A 20272-nucleotide genomic window follows, 5' to 3' on the forward strand; every position below is an offset into this window, starting at 1 on the left:
GTGTTGCAATATAGGGGCATGTGCAGTGAATGGAGCAGGTATTTTTTTTTTACCGTAAGTGTTGCAATATAGGGACCTCTGCTTGTGCTTAAAAATGATGTGGGAGGAGGGTAAAAGTGTGTGTGTGTGTGTGTGTGTGTGTGTGTGTGGGTGTGTTTTTAATTGATGTAAACATGGACTCACAGATTAAATGAAAATATGCATGTGTATCTACGATTGTATTGTAAGATTGTATAAGACTGTATGTTTCATGACAATTTGTGTGATCTGAAGGCCTGGAATTTATTTTAGATGTGAAATGAAACCATTCATCAGTTTGAGCACCAACACAACATCGTGTCCTGTCAGAGCAACACACTGGATTTCAAACTGGCCCTTAAATTTCAATAAATCCCCCAAAATTCTGCTTTCATTTCATCCCAGACACAGTAAAATGTCATAAATGACTTTTGAATGCAGGTATTTCTCCCTCCTGTCACGTTGTCTTTTCTACTGTTCATGGAGGGCGTTACAGCACTTCTTTGTGTTTTAGCAGCTAAACCAGTCAAGACATACTGTCCTGTTATTGTCAGATTCTCTTCAGCTGGTTGATAGACTTTCTGGAACGAGAACAGAAGAAACACTGTTGATTCTTGGAAATATTTTTTATTCATTTTCATAAACATTCACTTGGTTGACACACCTAATCAGTAAAATCTCATAACAGACGTTTCTATCTCAGCAGTCACGTGATTCTCACACTCGACCTGTTAAACCAGCATATCAACACTGTGGAGGAACACATGAATCATTTCCCACTGACAAGAAGAAGAAGAAGAATCATTTCATTTGCAGTGCATTAAAAAAAATCATAGTTACAAAGTCCTGGAAACAAAATCAACAAACAGCTGTTCAGCTACAAAGAAGGACGAGTGCAAACACACTTCTGACTGCATTAAGCAGCAAAACAGGAAGAGCAAAAACATGTTACAGTAAATATTGAGTGAAGTTAAGAATCATAAAGATCCTTCAAAAGTTTAATCAGTGATATTTTTTTACATTTCCCTGTGAAGTGCAGTTCATTTGGCTTCTCTCTACTGTCGACTGATGGAGTTCAACCCTTATCCACCACGGCTGAACAGACCAAGAACAAAATGTGCCACAGGTGACGTCTGGGAAGTGCAGGACTGACAAACCACAGCAATGAGCTTTTAGCAGCAAAATAAAAATGCAACAAAATATTTTGCAGAACAATCATTTTAAAATGAAGACATATATGTGCAGTTCTTGATTAAAAAAAAAAAAAAAGAACAGAAACAAGCGCTTACCAACACAGATGTTATAGAAATAGACGACAGAACTGCTTTAATCACTCCTGTCTACTTGAGCTCACAAAACTCTGCAGTGGCTCCGTTACGGTAAAGCCCAAGTCCAGCATGGAGAGGCTGAGTGAACCTGGTCTGGACTCTGTGGAGGAGAGTCATGGTTTCAGAGACGTTGTAGAAGGACAGAATACTTGCTCTGTGATCCAGGTACACTCCCACTCTGGAGGACACAGGGAGCGGGGTTTTAGTTTGGATTTTGTTGTGATTGAAGTTACAGTTCATGTTGTCACAAACCAATGCCCAAGATTTGTCATTGCATCCAAATAAACATTCATCCCTGCTCCCTGTTCTGCTGATATCCTGATATGAAGCTGCTATATAAACTCTCCCCTTCCACTCCACCTCCCAGTAACAACGTCCAGTCAGACTCTCTCTGCTCAGGACCTGCATCAAATCAGTAAATCTGTCTGGGTGCCTGGGATATGACTGGCCTTCTTCCATAAATGTTGCTTTTCTGTTCTCCTCAGATAATGACAGCCATGTGTGTGCTGTGTTTGGATCCAGTGTGATGTGACATGAATATTGTAAGAACTCAGCTCTGGTCTTGGGATCTGGTTGTGGCAGTAGAACATCCACTTCAGTCACTGTCAGTGAGATCTTGGACCATTCCTCACTAAGAAGCTCCTGTAGTTTGTCTCTCAGCTCGGACACAGCTGCAGTCACATCCTCAAAGTAGCTCAGAGGACGGATGTTGATGCTGGGTGAGTGTGTAGATTCACTGAGACATGAGAGCGAGGGGTAATTCTGTAGAAAATGGATGTGATCCTGTGTGTGTGAGAGCTGCTCCAGCTCAGCGTCTTTCCTCCTCAGCTCAGCGATCTCCTGCTTCAGCTTCTCCTGAACTTCTTCAGCCCGACTCACTTCCTCTTCCTGCTGGGATCTGATCTGCTGCTTCACATCAGACCTTCTTTTCTCAACCAAACGGATCAGCTCAGTGAAGATCTCCTCACTGTCCTCCACTGCTTTATCAGCAGAGCGACTGATGGCCTCCACCTCCTGCTGAAGCACCTTCACGTCTTTCTCTGTGTCCTGGATTCTCTGCTGGATTTTTTGCCGACTCAGCCCGAGCTCTTCCTGCCTCTCGGTCCTTTCTGCTGCAGCTGAGACTTTGCGGTGGCCTTCATGTTCATCCATGGAGCAGAGATAACAGATACACTGCTGATCAGTGCGGCAGAAAATCTTCATCACCTCATCATGACGAGAGCAGATGTTCTCCTGAAGCTTCACGGTGGCTTCCACCAGCTTGTGTTTCTTTAATGGAGCTGCATTGTAGTGAAACTGGAGGTGCTGCTCACAGTAAGAGGCCAGACACACCAGACAGGACTTGAGGGCTTTCAGTTTCCTCCCAGAGCAGAAATCACAGGCCACATCTCCAGGTCCAGCGTAGCAGAGATCAGGAGGAGCAGCTTGGAGTCCCATCTTCTTCACTTCCTCCAGTAACTCTACTAACATGGTGTTTTTCACCATGACAGGCCTCGGTGCGAAGGTTTGTCTACACTGCGGGCAGCTGTAGATTTCCTTGTGCTCCTCTCCATCCCAGCAGTCTTTAATACAGCTCATGCAGTAGCTGTGTCCACAGGGAATAGTCACCGGATCCTTCAGCAGATCCAGACAGATGGAACAGCAAAACTTTGCCGAGTCCAGCTGAATTCCTCGCTGAGCCATTTCCCCTCTCAGTCACAGTGAAACGTCTGCTAGTTTCACTTTCTATCAACAGATAAGAGTTGTGCTCCGATCCAAAGCAAACAGCAGCTTTTCCTCACAGTCACTCGCTGATCTGCTGTAAACGGGCTTGTGGGCTCTTGTCCTTCACACTGTGTTGTTTCCACTCGTCTTTAAACTGTCAGATCTGAGAAGCAGGAAATATCTGGGCAGAATAGAACTCGTAAAGTTTGAGATCAGACAGAAGCGGGAGGGGTTCAGCTGCTGATTCACTCCAGGAAGAGGAGTGCTCTTAAAGAGGCAGTGTGTGTTTAGCTCTTATTTACAACATGAAGTGAAGTTTATGACAAAAATAATTAAACTGTTACATCTCAAATTCGTCTTCAACCAATAGCTAAAATTATCTCCAGTTATATTATGACCCTCCTGTCAGTGACAACTCAGTCAACACAACAGATCCAACAGATCCAGTCTGAAAAATGTAGATCTGGTTTACTGCACAGTGTTTACTCTGCAAATATGGAAAATATTTTGTAAGAAAGGTGGTAAAAAAAAAAAAAAAAAAAAAAAAAAAGTCTAGAGTGACATAAAGAGACTTCTGGAAGTGAAACAAAACTCCATTCATGCTGCAACACTCCTTTAACCCCTTCAGCTCCAACTTCCTCCTAAAACTGCCTCATAAAAAGCTTCAAAGTTAGAAAAAATGTTTGTTTTCCCAAAGTCCCATCATGTCACATAGATACCCAGTGTTGGGCAAGCTGCTTGGAAAATGTAGTGAGCTGAGCTGTACACTGTTACTGTGACTGTACATTACATGAAGCTTCACTCCATTGAAGCTCCCACCAGAGAAATGCAGCGAGCTGAGCGACAATAAAATGACTAAATGTAGCTCAACTACATCAGAGCTACTTTTTTAAAAAAAAAAAACAACAACATCAAATCAACTTCACTCCAAGTCATTGCTCTCTTAGTCATCAATAAAACTGTCAGTCAAAATAAATGTTGAGTTCAATAGTTGATGAAGCTGTGCTCTCTTTGCTTTTCCTGCTACAAACCACGGCAACAAAAACATACAACATGCCTCACATAATATCAAAAAGCAGGTGGTGTGTATATGCTACTGTGGGGGAAGTGTGTATATATGATAGTGTGTGTGTGTGTGTGTGTGTGTGTGTGTGTGTGTGTCTGCCCAGGACTGTATGTACCCCCCTCCATCTGTCACTGTAAAGATAGTGCAGACTATTGAAGTAAGAAACAGGGTTTGGAAAGAGATTGGACGAGGAGTTTGGCCGTAACTCGTCTGATTGCTAAAGTTGACATGAAGCATCCATCCCCCCAAAAAACACACACACCACAACACACTGACTATGTATAATGGAAATATAATATAAATAATGAGGCACACGAAGGTCCCTGTACCTCCCAATACAAAGGTCAACTATACGTGTGTTTAAATCAGTGAAAATAATCCATCAGTGTGTTCAAAGTAATGAGACATCCTGTCAGCAGGTCCAGTAATTATGAAATGAAACTGCTATGAAACAATACTCTTCATTAATCACACCAAGTGGATTTACAAAAATCTCTCCACAATTACCAACCAAATACCAACAACTGGCCAAAAAAAGGAAATGCATCAACTATTACAAACAATAGTAGGAAAATGAAATGCATGCACTCAGAAGTTTAGCATATACCTATTTAGCTTTTATTATGCCTATATTGATCAGATTATGTCTTATATTAAACAGCTGAGATGGAAATAATTTGTGGTGGCCGGCCCTGGATGAAATGGATGTATTATTTACATGAAAATCCTTTTTATTCTTAAAGACAGCTTTCAACAGTGATTTCCTCGGTGTCGCTGTAAGCACGGGAGAATACTTATCTGTGAAATACTGAAAATGAGCTACAACACAATGAGACGTTTTGAAGCAAACTAGTCCACCTTCTGGCTGCTTCAGAGCGGAGAGGAAGAACATTATGCACGTTACGTAAGACGTATTCACACAAATGGAGCTTGCAGAATGAGACTCGGCATAACTTTATCTAACAAGTGCAATTACAGAACGGGCTTGTCCTGGGACATTTTTCAGAATAACATTAATGAGTCACAGTAATTGCACGACACCGGGCTGCAGGGGACAGATATAAAATGCCAAGAGCTGGAAAATGATAAAGGATCAGAAGATGAGGATGAGGATGTGTTGCTGGTGCAGGTGGGGGGTGGAGGGAGCAGGGAGGTGATGATCATCCTGATTACGAGGATCATTTTTGAGGTATAAAAATGTGAGACTGGATAAAGCGATGTATGCTTGTTTAAAGTGTCATTCTTGTGTCTCTGGCTCATGCAATGCATAGTTCGGAAATGCAAATTTAACGCATATCAAAATCATTTGACCTGTTGAACACAGCACCATTTACAGAATATTGTATTCCGTCTTTAATGGGGTTGTTTTCTGAATCTTGTATTCTCTGTGCCTCATTTGTGCACGCCACCAACGACTGCCTTCATCACACAAAGCTGTAAATTCTTACAAATGACTGTCATTTCTCTTTAACGGTTAAACTCATTAGCAAGAATCACATCAACCCCATTAAAGTTGATGATTTTTTTTCCTTCTTTTTTTCGCATCCTCAGTTTTAATTTCAGAGGCATTTTATGAACTTTTAAATTTTTGCCCCGAGCATTGTGAATTTCTGACCCTGTTTTGCTGTGATCTTTTGCATACGCCACCGGATAAAGTCAAATATAATTGAATTCAAGGCTTTTGAATAAATGCATAATGGTGGAAAGGGGAGCTCTCCTTTGTGTTGTTTTATTCTGCTCGGTCTCCAAACCTTTCTCTACTTTCTCTCCATGCTCTCCTTTCCTTTCCTTCTCCTCTGTCCCTTTCACATCCTTTCCCCTTCTCCCCTCCTCTAATCCTTTCCCTGCTCCCAGTTACCTGTGAGTCACATCTGTGTACTTAAAGGCACCAGGGCATGAAAAATGCAATTTTCGTTTTGTTTTTTTGTGTGATAGGGAAGGCCACATAAATACTGTCCCATGCATTAAACCTGTGATAAATGGAGAAGTGCACACAGCCCGTTTTTTGAAACTCTCCCTGTAAAACGAGCGGATTGCACTTCCGTTACTTCATGATGTCATGAAGACGGTGACTCCGCCCACAGGAATAATAAACAGAGCTGATTATCGGGAACATACAAACATATTATTCATAAATTCTCAGGCCCTAAAATTCAATTTGGTTGACTCTAAAAGTGCACAAATCATGTATAACGTAAATAATAACATGCTTCCAGAAAGTATCCAGAAGATGTTTCAGATCAGAGTGAACAAATATCAACTGAGAGGGATTTGCATGTTCAAAAATGATGCATAACAGTAAAAGGTGTAAATTTATGGAATAATTTAGAAATAAAAATGAAATCATGTAATAGGCTTAATAGATTTAAAAAGCTATTTTAAAAGAATATCATTAGTAAACATAAAACAAAATTATGAACACTAGTGTATTTATGAACTGCCTCGGGGCCACTTGTATGTATAATATACACATATTTTGTTTTTGTGTCTTTCATTTATTTTTATTTTATTATTTTAAGTGAGCTGACGAAAGCTTATTAATGTAAGAAAGATTGTCATGGGGCTGGAAGGTGGAGGACCCAAAAGCAGGAGCCGCAGGCAAAAAAATGCTCAATGAAAAAACAAAATTTAATAAACAGGAAACACAAGAAACTCCGGCAGAAAGCAGAACGTAACAGAACAGGACAACAACAATGAACCAACAAGGAACAGAACTCAAGACAGGACTTAAATACACAAGAACTAATGATCAAACAAGACACACCTGGGGAAGGGGCTGGAGCACAAGACAGGAGAACACAGAGGATAGGCTGAGGTTAAACACTGGGAGGGATCAGAACAATCAGGGATAATTGACAGACACAGGACAGGTGTGACACTTGGAGGAGCAAACAAGACACAGCTGAAATCACTGAAAAGAACCAGGCAGATGAAACACATGAAACAGAACCAAACAAAACACAAGCAACACGAAACCATGACAAAGATAGAAAGAAGAAAGAAAGAAAGAAGCAAAGGCTTCAGCCTATACCTTTTCAGTTAGTGTATATTTGTATGTATCATATATTTGTTTTGGTTTTTCATTACTGAAAAGAAATTAAATATTATTTATTTATTGTTTAAAAATATGTGTATAAGATATTGTTTATTTATATGTGTATTTGATTTCTGCAAGTTGAAAATGACCAAAATAAATTCACTAAACACAAAAAAAAAAAAAAAAAAAAAAAAAAAGCCAGACTTTGAACCATTGATGTTTGCTAAATTTCCAAGTAGGTAGAGTATTGAATACAGAGCAGCCTTGCATCTTACTGAGTGGACAGTGACTAAGACTGTCGTTACGTCAATGGAGTCTTCACATTCATTTTTGCAAAAACACGTTACCTTTTACCAGACATTATTGTTATTTTGATTAGCGTTACTCTGTACTGTGACGTTTGCTTGTTAACGTTACAACATATAACAAAAATAACTTACCATTCTGAAACATCCTGTAATAAACGGACGTGAGGTGGTTCGGTGTCTCCTGCCGTCTGTGGTTCGGGATCGGAGTCAGGCTCAAACACGTACGGTCGTATGACATCACGCTCAGCGGTAGCCATGACAACCTTATAGATCTATATAAGATGATAATTCCTGTTTACCGGTTAGCACTTTTTGGCAGCGTAGGTTTCAGTTACTTGCCTGCGATTGGCACAACAATATGTCACTCAGGTAACAGTCAGCCAATCAGTGGAGAGATGCTGATTCTCTCTTCTAAAAACAGCAGACTAAAAACATAATTTTTTTTTTTCGCAAGCTTTTAGTTAGGTTAATGGGTAAAACCTTCTTTTTAGAAACAGTATTATTATTGTTACTTCTTTTAACAATGATAATAATACTTCTTACCCTACTCTCTTATTGTAATACCTTCTCACCTTCTAATTTTTTATGCTGTCTTATATGTTCTTATATGTTTTTATGTGTGTAACATCTTCTTATTTTATGTTTTATCTTATTTGTTTTATATATGCAGTGTTAATGTAATGTTATATATTCTTGTCATGTATGATCTCTACCTGCTTTTAAGCACATTGAGTTTACGCCTGCCGTATGAGCTATATAAATAAATTTGACTTGACTTGACTTGACTTCTGATTGGCTAAACGAACCGTGCTGCCAGATCTCCGGGAGAAAGGCAAGAGAGAGGAGCTGTGAAACTCTATTTAGCAGACCACACGTACTCAGAACCACAAATACATCATGCTGGGGAGATCAACAGTTAAAATAAAACCCTGGAAAAGTGGACAGCATGGGGCCTTTAAGCGGACAATTTGGAGATTGCTGTTATCTGCGGGGACATTCATGACCCTCAACCACACCAACCGTCAAATCGTTAAAATGTCATTTCCCGTGTTTTCCTTGTTTGCAAACGAGCGAGGCTTAGCGGAGAAATCAGCCTCTCCGCCGGGCCTGATCGTGCAAATGTGCAAATTTGATTGTGCAAATTGCTGGATCGCCTTAATGAGGTTTCTCTGAGACGAACGGATCAGCTAAATGTCTGGAATCCATCAGGAACCGTGTTGAGGGTGATAAAAGTTATGTAACACAGCACACACGTATCAGAGTGACGGGGCAGCTAGCGTGTCACTGTTTAAAACACAGTCTCTTCCCCTGACAAGCGTTTGGAGGAGTTTCTGTTAATGAGACACAACTGATTCTGCAGCTCAGTGGCCGAGGATTAAAAAGTGCTGGTTGTTTATCCGTGAGGTAATTAAAGCCACTGTGAGATTCTTGGCTGTTAATTACCTCTGAGCACGGCGGCCTGTTCATTATGTTGCCAATTTAATTTAATTACTCTTTTTTTTAATAGGCAGGCTTTAAAATAAATGAGCCTGCATGTTTAGTTTCCACTAGTGAGTGGGCGTTACACATAACATCTCATGCAGTTGTTTTTTTTTTTTTTTTTGTTTGTTTTTTTAAATCATTACCTGGACACTTTAACAGAGTTAAGACTAAAGACATGGATTTGAATATTAAAGTTAAAGAGAATTAACAGACAGTTTTTGCCACTTTGTTGACTTTTTATTACTCAGAGGCGACACAATTACTCACCTAAGCACACTTCTTCAGAAAGGCTAATTGGGAAATAAGTTAACTTCTCTTATAAAGTACATGTTTAAGAAAAATTTTAAAAAGTAATATTTGGTGTTTACAGCAGAAGAAGCCTGCTATATGAAGCTCAACATTACGCTGTGAGGTATTACAATGTTAATGCTATATTGAGACTATTACAGATTGTAAGGAATAAAATTAACTTTTCATAAATTTGCTTTTCCTAATTAGGTTGCCATCAGACACAAACACCATGCAGACAGTCGGGCCTGTCATTCTTAACAATTAAGAGCTGCTATACTTGCTTTGTAGAAACGATTAAGAAACATCTGCAAACTTTGGCTGAAAGTGATATTATAAAATTATTTATATGGGTAAAAAGTTTAAGGAGAAGAATATTTGGACATACTCTCAATCATAATTCAGTTTTTTCTTTGAGCTAAAACTTGAATAATTTTGTTGTGAGTTTCAATTTTACTTTAATTTGCTTTAGACACCAGTTTGTGCAGAGTGGTATTTATTTATTTGCATTATTTATTTATTCTCATCTCTGCCAGACAATAAACAGCAGAGAGCCCCGGGGCCTGAACCGGCAGCTCTGCAGTGTGCAGTTATTGCTTCTGTTTTTGCTATTAAAGATTTTATATATTTATTGTTTTATTCATTTATTTAATTTATTAACGAATCACTACAGTGTATGGTACACTGAGTAACAGTTAATGCCCTCGTAAAGGTGGCTTCACGAAGACTTTCACCAAACTCTGCTCTTAAACAATTTAAATACATTCACACTCAAAAGTTACTCTTTGAATTCACTTAATTAAATCATGCAAAGTATTTCCATGTGATTAAACAGTTTTCTTCCAGCATTAAGCAATTCTGTTGGGCCAATTTAATTTACTCAGGTTGGGTCAACTTCATTTACGAGTGTAATTGCATAGCTGTAAAATTAGCTGGACCAACTCTAATAAACTGAGTTGGATCCAACCCTGGAAAATGAGGTGTATCAACTCAAATAAATTAAGTCGACCCAACCAAAGTGCATTAAGTTGGCCCAACAGAATTGCTTAACGCTTAAAGAAAGACATTTAATCATGTGGAAACACTTGATTTTTTTTAAGCACACTTATAGAGGTTTTTTTTTTTTTTTTTTTTTTGGAGTTCATCTCATTGTGTGTTCAGCTGCAAAACAAGAAGAGAAGGGAATGTTTTCAATATTTTTTAAGCTTGGCGTTTAGGTTAGCTAATGTTAGCAGCTTGGAACACAACGCCTCATATCAGCGTCTTGAATCAGTCTTGAAAATAGTTCGCCTTTTTAAAAAACGTGTGCTGTTGTGCGTCCTTCAAAACTGTTTCTCTGCTTTGTGTCGCTGCGGGTCAAACGTCAGACAGCAGCTTATTTATTACAACATGCAAAACTGATCTAGACTAGTACTAGTACTTATAAAAGCTGATCTGGGTTTCAGAAAGTAAATTAAAATTAAAAGTAATTAATAATCGAATCGAATTGATAATATAGAGAGCAAGTTTACCTGATTGCTTTTTTTTTTTTTTTTTTATAACAAACTAAAACTGTCTCGGTCACTTGGCCTTCAAACTGTGGCCCACAGGGACCACCCATGCCATCTGTTACACACACTTCCACATATGGACACACTAATGCACACACACATACACACACACTCATACAGTCTGTCAGATTCTGCATTTTCCCCTGACTGACCCTGGTAGTGACACCATGCCATCTGCCAGTCTGCAACCTTCAGATGGCATGATAGGAGTGTATTTGTGTGTTTGTATGATCTCATGGGTGTGAAAGTATATATGTGTGTGTGTGTGTGTGTGTGTGTGTGTGTGTGTGTGCGTGTTTTCCTTTGTCACCCCATTTGCTCTGTTCCTCTGTTTCTGTCAGTCTGCAGGTCGAGCAGTTCAGGGTTTTTAAGACTGAAACCAAAAGTGTCCCTTGTTCTGGGCCATTATTCAATATTCAGATGTGCTTAATATGACTCATTTCTAGCGGTGCACCTGGTCACAGCTGGCAGGTATCGAGGAGAATGCGACCCGGACGTTTGCTTCATGCAGAAATCATAATCCTCGGTGCCCTTATGGTCTCTGTAGAGAGGGAAGAGCAGCTGACAGAACAGGCAGCGCGGGTGGGAGCTCGATGCCTCTGAGCTCTTCACGCTGAGAGGCTGGAGAAAGCCTCGCCGTCCGCCTCGCCTCAGGCTTCCTTCCCCCTCGCTGATCCCTGACTGGGGCTCCTACAGGATGAGGAAGCGAGCGGGAGGCGATGCGACTTGGGGCACGGTAAATTATGACGTTTGATTATGACATTTCGACATGTGGCTTTTCTAATCACAGCTCAAAGCAGCTAAGATCTCAACATTACAGGGTTTTTTTTCTGTATGCTTAAACACTAACAGTGATTCTTGAAGCTCTGTCTCTGACACCACAAACACTGTATGCATTTACCAGGTGTGTCAAACCAAATGCACATTCCCTGCTTTACACTCAGTTTGTTATTTTATAACACACTTCTTCTGTAAAAACTGGTCACTACATTTCTACAATGTTTTGCCAAATGCCTTTCCACATCAACACGTATGAAAACACTTTTAGATAAATAATGAGCTCACTTAGAAACCAGAGCTGGAGCCATGGGTGGACATTTGGTTTGGACAATGATGGAGGCCAGTGTTGGACACAGAGGAAGAGAGCTGAGGATGAGGAGGAGGATAGTGATAGTGCATCATGTTTTGAATACACATCCAAACTTTACACTTTACACATTTTTTTTTTACCTGTGTGTGTGTGTGTGTGTGTGTGTGTGTGTGTGTCTTTACCATATGTATGACAAAACTTTACTGCATACTGCTGCGTTACATTTTTTTTTTTTTTTTTTTTAAGTTGGAAGCCTTTTGCAAAAATTGTTTGCTTTTACAAGAGATGTGGAATGTTTTGCTGGTTTGGTGCGAGGATTTATGGTTTAGTGTGTAGAGTTTTGCAAAAATAGCCGATAGTTTCAAAGATTGTACAAAACAATCAGAAAAAAAACTCGAACGTGACCCGGCGAGATCAGATTTGCCTGGTCACATTGAAACAAGATGCCGCTGTTTTAAAGCTGCAGCATCACGTGAAATAGAAATAGAAAATATCTTCACGTCTTGTGCAGGAAATGTTTGCGATCTTTGGAAACCCTGGGCTCCCCACTAGAATAAGAGAAGTGATGTGTTTATCAAAAATATCATGGTCACAGTAGATTATCACAGCTGTTTTTATAGCAACAGTATTGTTCATCTCAGTAATCACAACTTTATTTCAGTGTTTCATATGTTTTTAATGCTCCACGAAAGAATGTAGTTCCCAAACTAAAACTCATGAAGCAGCCTGAACCAATCTGAGGAGTCGACTGTTTGCAGACGACATGCTGCTTTACTTCTGTTAAAATGTGACTTTCTAACCAACTGTTACAAAACATGAAGGGGCCACAACAGATTGTTTGGCTTTATTTCTTCACCAGTTTGTCTAATTCATTGTCTACGACGTTACATGACAAGGAGTTCAATCAGTAACCTTATGCACATTACCTTGTTTTGATTTCTTCTTCCGACTCATAATCCAAACCAAAATTTAGATTTGCTTATCGTTAGCCACACGAAGATATCATATTGCTTAAACAGTAACCTCTGGTGTATAATGTAAAATACATTTCTGTGGGTTTAAGGGAAGCCCAGCTATGAAACATGCCTTAGTAATGATGAAGCCACTGATGGGATCAACGAGGTTAAGGAGACTTGAACATCATATCGCTATCAGGAAATCAATATGTCTGACCTCTGAAACACAGCACTCTGCCTCCAGCAGTGTCACTCTCTCAGCCTCTCTCTTTCTCACAAATGTTCACACTTTTTATCTCACACAATTTTTTCTCTGTCTCTTCCTCTCTCTTTCTCTCTCTCTCTCTCTCTCTCTCTCTCTCTCTCTCTCACACACACACACACACACACGCACAGTCACCCCCTCCATCTCTCTCTCACTGTGTTTTTTTTTCTTCTGTCTGACTTTCTCTCTCTCTCCTGTCTTTGATGACTGGCCGTAAATGAAACAGCTTAATCCACCTCAAGTCAATAGTGCACATACACACTCACACACACACTTTCACTGAACATGTCCACACCTGCAGCGAGCGTCAGCAAGTGACGTAAGTGGTGTCACTTTGGGTTAAAAAAAAAAAAAAAAACATGTTTCGGTGACATGTTGCTAGCGTGTCGTGCCAGAGCAGAGACGAAAGCAGAAAGGCTTATCTTGGAAATAAAAGTATCTGTTTCCCTACAAAGTTTTCTGCACAAGTTACCAGGACATGAACAAAACAAACAAACAAACAAAAAAAAACAAACAAACAAAAAAAAAGAGGCATGGGTGGAATATTAAAATTTCAGTTAAGTAACACGACTCATCGTTGAGAGATGCTGAGTCATTTTAGTCAGGAAAAAGAACTTTCTACATTCTGCAAGATGACACAGTTCACACCACATGACTTCCAAAGTCATCAGATCACAGCAGTGTTCACACCGCACAACTTATAAAATACTCGACATTTCAGGCTGTATTCAGGGTCGGCTGATTTCCAGGACCTTTGACCCTTTGGCGATTTGAGGCTGACAACAAACAAGTGCTGGTTTATCTAAGCAGAATAAATAAATATATGTATATAGAAACATACATGCAACTTAATACATTCAACATAAATTCCAACTATAAGGCACTTTAAACATGAACACACAATACCTGCTCTTCACCACAACCTTGAACCTTGAAGTTTTGGTTTTCACACTACATGACTGAGCGAGCGGCGAGGGAGGTCACACACACGAACAGGAGGAATCCCCGACCAGTCTGTCTGGTCTGAAAACGACGTCTAATGATGCAAAACTGAATGTAACAAGCGAAGAATGGACTGAGAAGTGCAGGCAGCAGATTGTGTGTTCTGCAGAGAGAGAGGGAGGTGAATAAATATTTTTGCTACGAGCACGTAGGCAGCCGCCTGCTTGTTTTGTGGCTCCGACGACAGACACACACATACTGAAAATACTTGAGTCTAGTTTGCCTCGGCTTTCGCTCTAACTCTGGTTTCCTTGTGTTCAGGATCTTTTGCCAGCCACCTCCACAACGTCTTTCTTAATGATCACAATCAGGATGACAGCGGTTTGATTTCTTGCTGGGGACGGTCGAACACCTCAAAACCAACTAGGACAGCAAATTGAGGCTCTTTGACCTTTGTGTTTCAACGTGCATTTAGAGGCTCTGCGGTCCAGGAATGCTTGTGCAACCTCATCAGGCAGGCAGCAATCTAATGCATCTCATTTCAAGTTGACAGTGTTCAGTCTTGTTATATCTCACACTGTCTGGGCTGGGAAATTGCAATTCAAATTGATCCGTATCCTATTTACACCTTCCACAGCACATTTCCACAGCGCCGTTCTTGCCAGCCTGTTGTCTTCTCTACTTGTCATTTCAAAAGGGAACCCAAACATCCACCCACAGCGCTGACATTATTATCACAGGCGGGAAGACCGTCGCCTGTTCTGCCTCCGTTTCACTCTCTAGTTATCGCTCTGAAGGGAATCCATGTCTCGCCCCTGAAAACTTTACATGCTGACGTCCAGGAGCGTTTTCACCGGGCGCAGAACAACGCACCAAACCGGCCCAAAACCTTCATGAGCGTTCAGAGTGTGTATCTGCCTCTGCAGCTAAAAGTGACTCGTGTAATTGTGCAGCTGTGGGCCGTACGGGGATGATAAAGCATCGATGTGGTGTGATCAGGGCAGTAGGTGTGCGCCCTCGGTTGCTCGGAGTGTGACAAAACAGAGCACGTGGCTAATTTTTCTTGTGATAAAATGAACTAAAGAAAAAAATGAGTCAAAACCTGACCTTGTGCCGGGAATGGAAGGACAAAAACAACAAGATGAGCGAGGTATGTTTGCCTGAAAACATCACGGAGAGACAGGATCTTTTACTGAGAAGTACATATATTTTTAAGTTCAATTTCAAGCCTCGTCCACTGGCACAACAAGCACAGTCGACCTTTAGTGACGCATTTTACAGCAAACGTCACAATTCACACATGAATTGAAAGTACAGCTTCCATAACGCTCTGTTGTTTTATTGATCCTGTTTTTCTTTGTGAATGAAAGCTGAAAGCTCTTCCCCTGAGCAGTTAGGAGGTGTGTTTCTCAAGCAACTTTTGATTTATTAACCAGAAGAGGGAAACAAATCGTACAGAACCGGAAACAAGGAGGGGCAAATACACCACAACATGCATGCAAAAGTACAATAAGAAACTGCAGCCAGTCACTTCCAGTTCAAATACTGGAAATCCGTCCTGCTGATTTGTGACTGAAGATGCTGAAACTGGCTGCAGTGGGACGATCCCGACCTCAGTCTGTGTGTTGGAGTGTGATTTAAAGGTGCTGCTGGGAAATAAGTGCAGCGCTCGGTCACTTTTCATGGATAAATGATATTTATTGTTTTTGGTTCAAGTGGGGGAAAACTCCTGGAGAATCCGCTTTACATTCCAGCCCTCCTTCTGTTTCTCCAGCCGGAACAGTTTTATTTTGACCTTCACACACCTTCTAACTTCAAATAACCATGTGTTTAGGGATGGAGATTCGATGTTTTTTTTTGTTTGTTTTTTTTTTGGTTAACTTGGGCCGGTACGCCACCACGTCGGCCTCAAAAGGGCCATTTCACCTTGTTTTGCGTACGACACCCAGGAGACACGGCACATTGACAAAAACAGTAACTTTGCACAGACATCTCTGAGCTTCTTGTTCGGTTAGAATAGAAAACAAAAAGTCATATCAAGACTTGTTGACGTGTTCAAACGCTGGTAGGAAGCGCCGACATCCAGGACTTACAAAGTGAACGCCAAACTGTGCTGCATTTACAAGCAATGTGGCTGAAACAACAAACCCTGAGGAGAAATGATAAACTACACCAGCAACTTGGAGAAAAAAAAAAAAAAAAAAAAAAGATTTGGCTTCTTTGTGAGTGAACGTGAGTCTGGCTAAAAAAAAAAAAAAAAAGAAAAGGAAATGTATTTTTTTTCCAATTTATCTTTCAGCACATACGATACGATACGATACGATACGATACAACTTTATTGTCAGTAATACTGAAATTGGTTGTACGACACAGCACCTGTATGCAGACATAATCACATAAAGCAACAGAGAGCACAAAAAAAGTGCCAAGCACATGCAGCACATATAGCAGACAGAAAACAACATAGAGCACAAAAAAGTGCCAAGCACATGCAACACATAGAGCAGACACACATGTACTGTACATACAATTCATAACAGACACATACAAGACAGAGGCATAATCAACATTTTCTCTTGATCAGTGGTTTAGGGTTTGATTTAGTTGTAGGACTGACTGATGTACAAATGACTTCTTCAGTTTAACCTTGCTGAAGCCCGGTACTCTATATCTTCTTCGTGAGGGCATAAGCTCATATTCCCCATTTAACGGATGTCTACAGTTAGAGGTGATGTTCCTTGCTAGCCTCAGCACACTGTTGTTATAGGAGGATTCATAGAGTTTCTCAAGTGGTTGGCCAACAATCTTAGAGCAGATGTTCAGTTGCTGCATCAATTGTGATTTTAAGGCCACAGACAAACATCCATACCAGGTAGTACTACAGTACTGGAGGACACTCATGACAGATGTAAAAAACAAAAGAAGGATCTCTCTACTTGCCCCGAAGGATCTCAAGCGACGGAGAAAGTATATTCTTTGTTTTGTTTTCTTACAAATGGTTTCAACCTGATCCTTCCAAGACAGCAGGTGGTCAATAACTACACCAAGGTATGGATATGAGCTTACTTGCTCGATGTTTTCACCATGAATGTTAACAGGGGAGTTGTGGTTTTCTGGTGCTTTACCAAACACATAAATGCATCATTCCTCTCGAATTTGTTTGGATTAAAAAATAGGGAAATCTAATTCTACAGAAATCATAACAGGTATTTTTTTTTTTTTTTTTTTTTTTTTTATTTAGTAGGGAAAAGGTTAGGGAAAATGTTTGGGGGTCGGGGGAGTGGAAATTGATGTAGGTGTGTGTGTGTGCAGGTGTGTGTGTGTGAGTTAGTGTGTGTGTGTGTGTGTGAGTTAGTGTTAGGGAAAATGTTTGGGGGTCGGGGGAGTGGAAATTGATGTAGGTGTGTGTGTGTGTGCAGGGTGTGTGTGTGTGAGTTAGTGTGTGTGTGTATGTGTGTGTGTGTGTGTGTGAGTTAGTGTGTGTGTGTATGTGTGTGTGTGCACAGACATTAGGCTGTTAGTCATCTGTGCGGGAGGAGAAGCAGGCTCTGAAGGGCCTGGTGATCCTCCTCCAGAATCTCTTGGCTGCACCCGGTCGTTTCTTTGTCTCCAGCTCGACGATCCTCTCCAACATGCTGGCTTCCTTCCTCGCCCACTCCTCCTGTTGTTCTTGCTGGGCGCGCTCAAAATCCTCTCTGGCCTTGAGGAGGGAGGTTATCTCCTCCTGGAGCTGCACCATTTGGTTCTGCAGCTGAGTCTTCTCCTCGTTGAGGACGGCCCTCTCTTTGTTGTCAGCCAGGAGTTTGTCCTGAATGGTCTGGACGTTTCTCTTCTCCTGGTCGAGGGCGTCCTCCAGCTCCTTGGCTTTGAGCACAGCGCTCCTCTCACTCAGGTCCTTCTCCGTGACCTGGATCTGGAGGTTGAGGATGGTTTCTTCAGAGGTGGCTGCGTCTTTGATGTTTGAGGCTTTCTCTGTGAGGACCATTTCTTTGAGTTCGGTCACTGAACGGCGAAGCGCCTTCAGCTCCTCCTCACAAGCCTTCATCTGAGCGGCCTGCTGGTTGGCAACATGGAGAGCTCTTTGAAGCTCCAGCTGGAGCTCTTCAACGCTCTTCCCAGCGGCCTGGCTGTTACTGCAGTCACCGTCCTCCTGGGCTTGCTGTCCTCCAGCGCTTGGCTCTGTGGCTGGGATCTCTGCTGGGGCTGCTGGCTGTTGGAGAGGAGGGGGAGAAGGTGTGATGTCCTGCTCGGCGACCTTGCAGAGATCGTCCTGCTGAGCGATGTTCTGCTCTGCAGCAGTCTCGCAGGCGCCGCTCTTTTCCTGCAGAGCCACGTTCACCCTCACTGCTGGTCTGTCGAGTGCGACGTCTTTCAGTGCTTTCGCAAACACAGACACAGCCTTTCTGTGCAGGTGAACGTGGTCGAACAGGTCCTCTGCCGTCAGAGAGGGGTGACAGACCACGTGGACATTCTGCAGTTTGTTGCAGTCTGCCACGATGCTCTGATTCACCCGCTCAATGACCTGTGGGTCCACGTCTGTTCTTGGCAACAGAGTGGACACCACGATCTTAGATGCAGGGAAATTGCGACGCGCCCTTCTGATGACACCCCTGAAAGAGCTTGCCACGTGATCCTGCTGTTTCACCAGGTCGTCTGTGCCTGTGTGGATCAGGATGTGGCTCGGTGAGCCAAGGCAAGTCTCAGACAGTATGTCCAGGGCTACTTTGATGTTTGGACACCATCTTTTCTCCACCCTGTGTGAGGGGAAAAGCCTGTCTTCCTGAAGGAATTTCCCGTTGGAATCAATCAGGAAGACAATGTCCGGCGTTGCGTCCTCGGGCGGGGTGCTGTCTTCAGGCCGGGTGGTGCCGTCGAGCTGGGTCGGGTGGTCGGGCTGAGCGGTCAGAGCCAGCTGCGTCTGCTTTTTGGCAGGCGTCACTGTGACTCTGTGTGCCTCAGGCCCGGCAGCCTGCTGTTTCCTGGGGTTTGACACCGTCACCAGGATCTCAGCCGGGGCTTTGGGCTGTCGGAGGCGGGGCTGGGGCCCACGCTCTTTGTCCGCAGGGCGCCTCTGGCCCTTGGGTGTTGGACCCCCTGCTTTGGGCTGGGGGTTCTGGTGCTGTGGAGTTTTGTGTCTCTCCATCATCGAGGTGTGTGTGTGAGTGAGAGCCTGTAAGACGCGCGGACAGTTTTAACAAACTCAGTGATTGTGACGTCATGGAGACATGTCATAACCTATGGTATTATGATAGCACGTCATGGAATTCCATCATGGAATTCCACGTGAGGTATCACCTGGTAGCTTGAGACAGCTTGAGAATTTTTTTTTTCCAGCAAAAGAAATATAAGAAAACAATACTGTGTCTTTGGGGACGAGGCTCCTTTTTCTTTATTTCCTGCACAGATGATTTCTAGTTTTTGTTGGACGCAGACAGAGGAGCCGACATAACTTAGACAAATGATGAGAGGAGTGTTACATGCAGATGGCCGCCTGCTTTTCTCAACACAGGCTTCACTGACTTTGACTACTAACTAATAGTAGCATAACTTTACTAACATGTAAGAGCGCAAGGCAGTAATTTCCCCTAGGGCGGCGACACAGGCAGAACCGCCACGGAGCTGTTTTGCTGTGATTTGATTGGCTCCTGGTTAACGAGCGTGTACGGTGGCCAGCAGGGGCAAAATCTGAGCAGATGCAGAAAGCAAAGATCCAAATGTGTCTCTGTGTTAGAAAGTTAGTGGCCGCTGTGCTGGTGGCCCTTCATGATTTTAATAAAAGTTTATTTTGCACATTCTGTGCTTGTCTACTTCACATGCCTGTGACTCAGTGGGAAAATAAAGCATCTTCCTTCTCGCTGTGAAATTCCAAACCACATGAATCACTGCAGGACTGGGAGCGAGTCCTGATGCAATCTCTCTCACACACACACACTCACCCCCTCCATCTCTCTCTCACTGTGTTTTTTTTTCTTCTGTCTGACTTTCTCTCTCTCTTTCCCCTCCTCTCTCTCTCCGTCTTTGATGACTGGCCATAAATGAAACAGCTTAATCCACCTCAAGTCAATAGTGCACACACACACTCACACACACACACACACACACACACACACACACACACACACACTTTCACTGAACATGTCCACACCTGCAGCGAGCGTCAGCAAGTGACGTAAGCGGTGTCACTTTGGGTTAAAAAAAAACAAAAAAACCCCCCAAAAAACATGTTTCGGCGACATGT

The 20272-nt window shown here is 42.1% G+C and overlaps 1 protein-coding gene across 2 annotated transcripts; it reads right to left on the bottom strand.

Moving 5' to 3' along the window:
• Positions 1–919: 919 nt before the first annotated feature.
• LOC115361931 (tripartite motif-containing protein 16-like) lies at positions 920–3234 on the bottom strand. 2 transcript variants are annotated; one of them, XR_003928464.1, is made up of 2 exons: positions 1308–3234; positions 920–1187 (listed from the first exon to the last, which is right to left on the bottom strand). XR_003928464.1 is itself a non-coding variant. In XM_030055649.1 (1 exon), the coding sequence occupies exon 1, from the start codon at positions 3027–3029 to the stop codon at positions 1359–1361; it is 1671 nt and encodes a 556-aa protein (XP_029911509.1). In that variant the 5' UTR covers positions 3030–3234; the 3' UTR covers positions 1273–1358. The 2 variants fall into 2 exon arrangements, 1 of the variants encoding a protein (XP_029911509.1); XM_030055649.1 differs by lacking the exon at positions 920–1187 and having other exon boundaries at positions 1273–3234.
• Between the last annotated feature and the right edge of the window lie 17038 nt (positions 3235–20272).

This window comes from Myripristis murdjan, chromosome 7 (assembly GCF_902150065.1).
Source record: "Myripristis murdjan chromosome 7, fMyrMur1.1, whole genome shotgun sequence".
In the NCBI taxonomy this organism is placed as follows: domain Eukaryota; kingdom Metazoa; phylum Chordata; class Actinopteri; order Holocentriformes; family Holocentridae; genus Myripristis; species Myripristis murdjan.

What these genes read in the sequence shown, in the direction of transcription:
- LOC115361931 (XM_030055649.1), bottom strand. Translation starts at nt 3,029, where the DNA reads ATGGCTCAGCGAGGAATTCAGCTGGACTCGGCAAAGTTTTGCTGTTCC.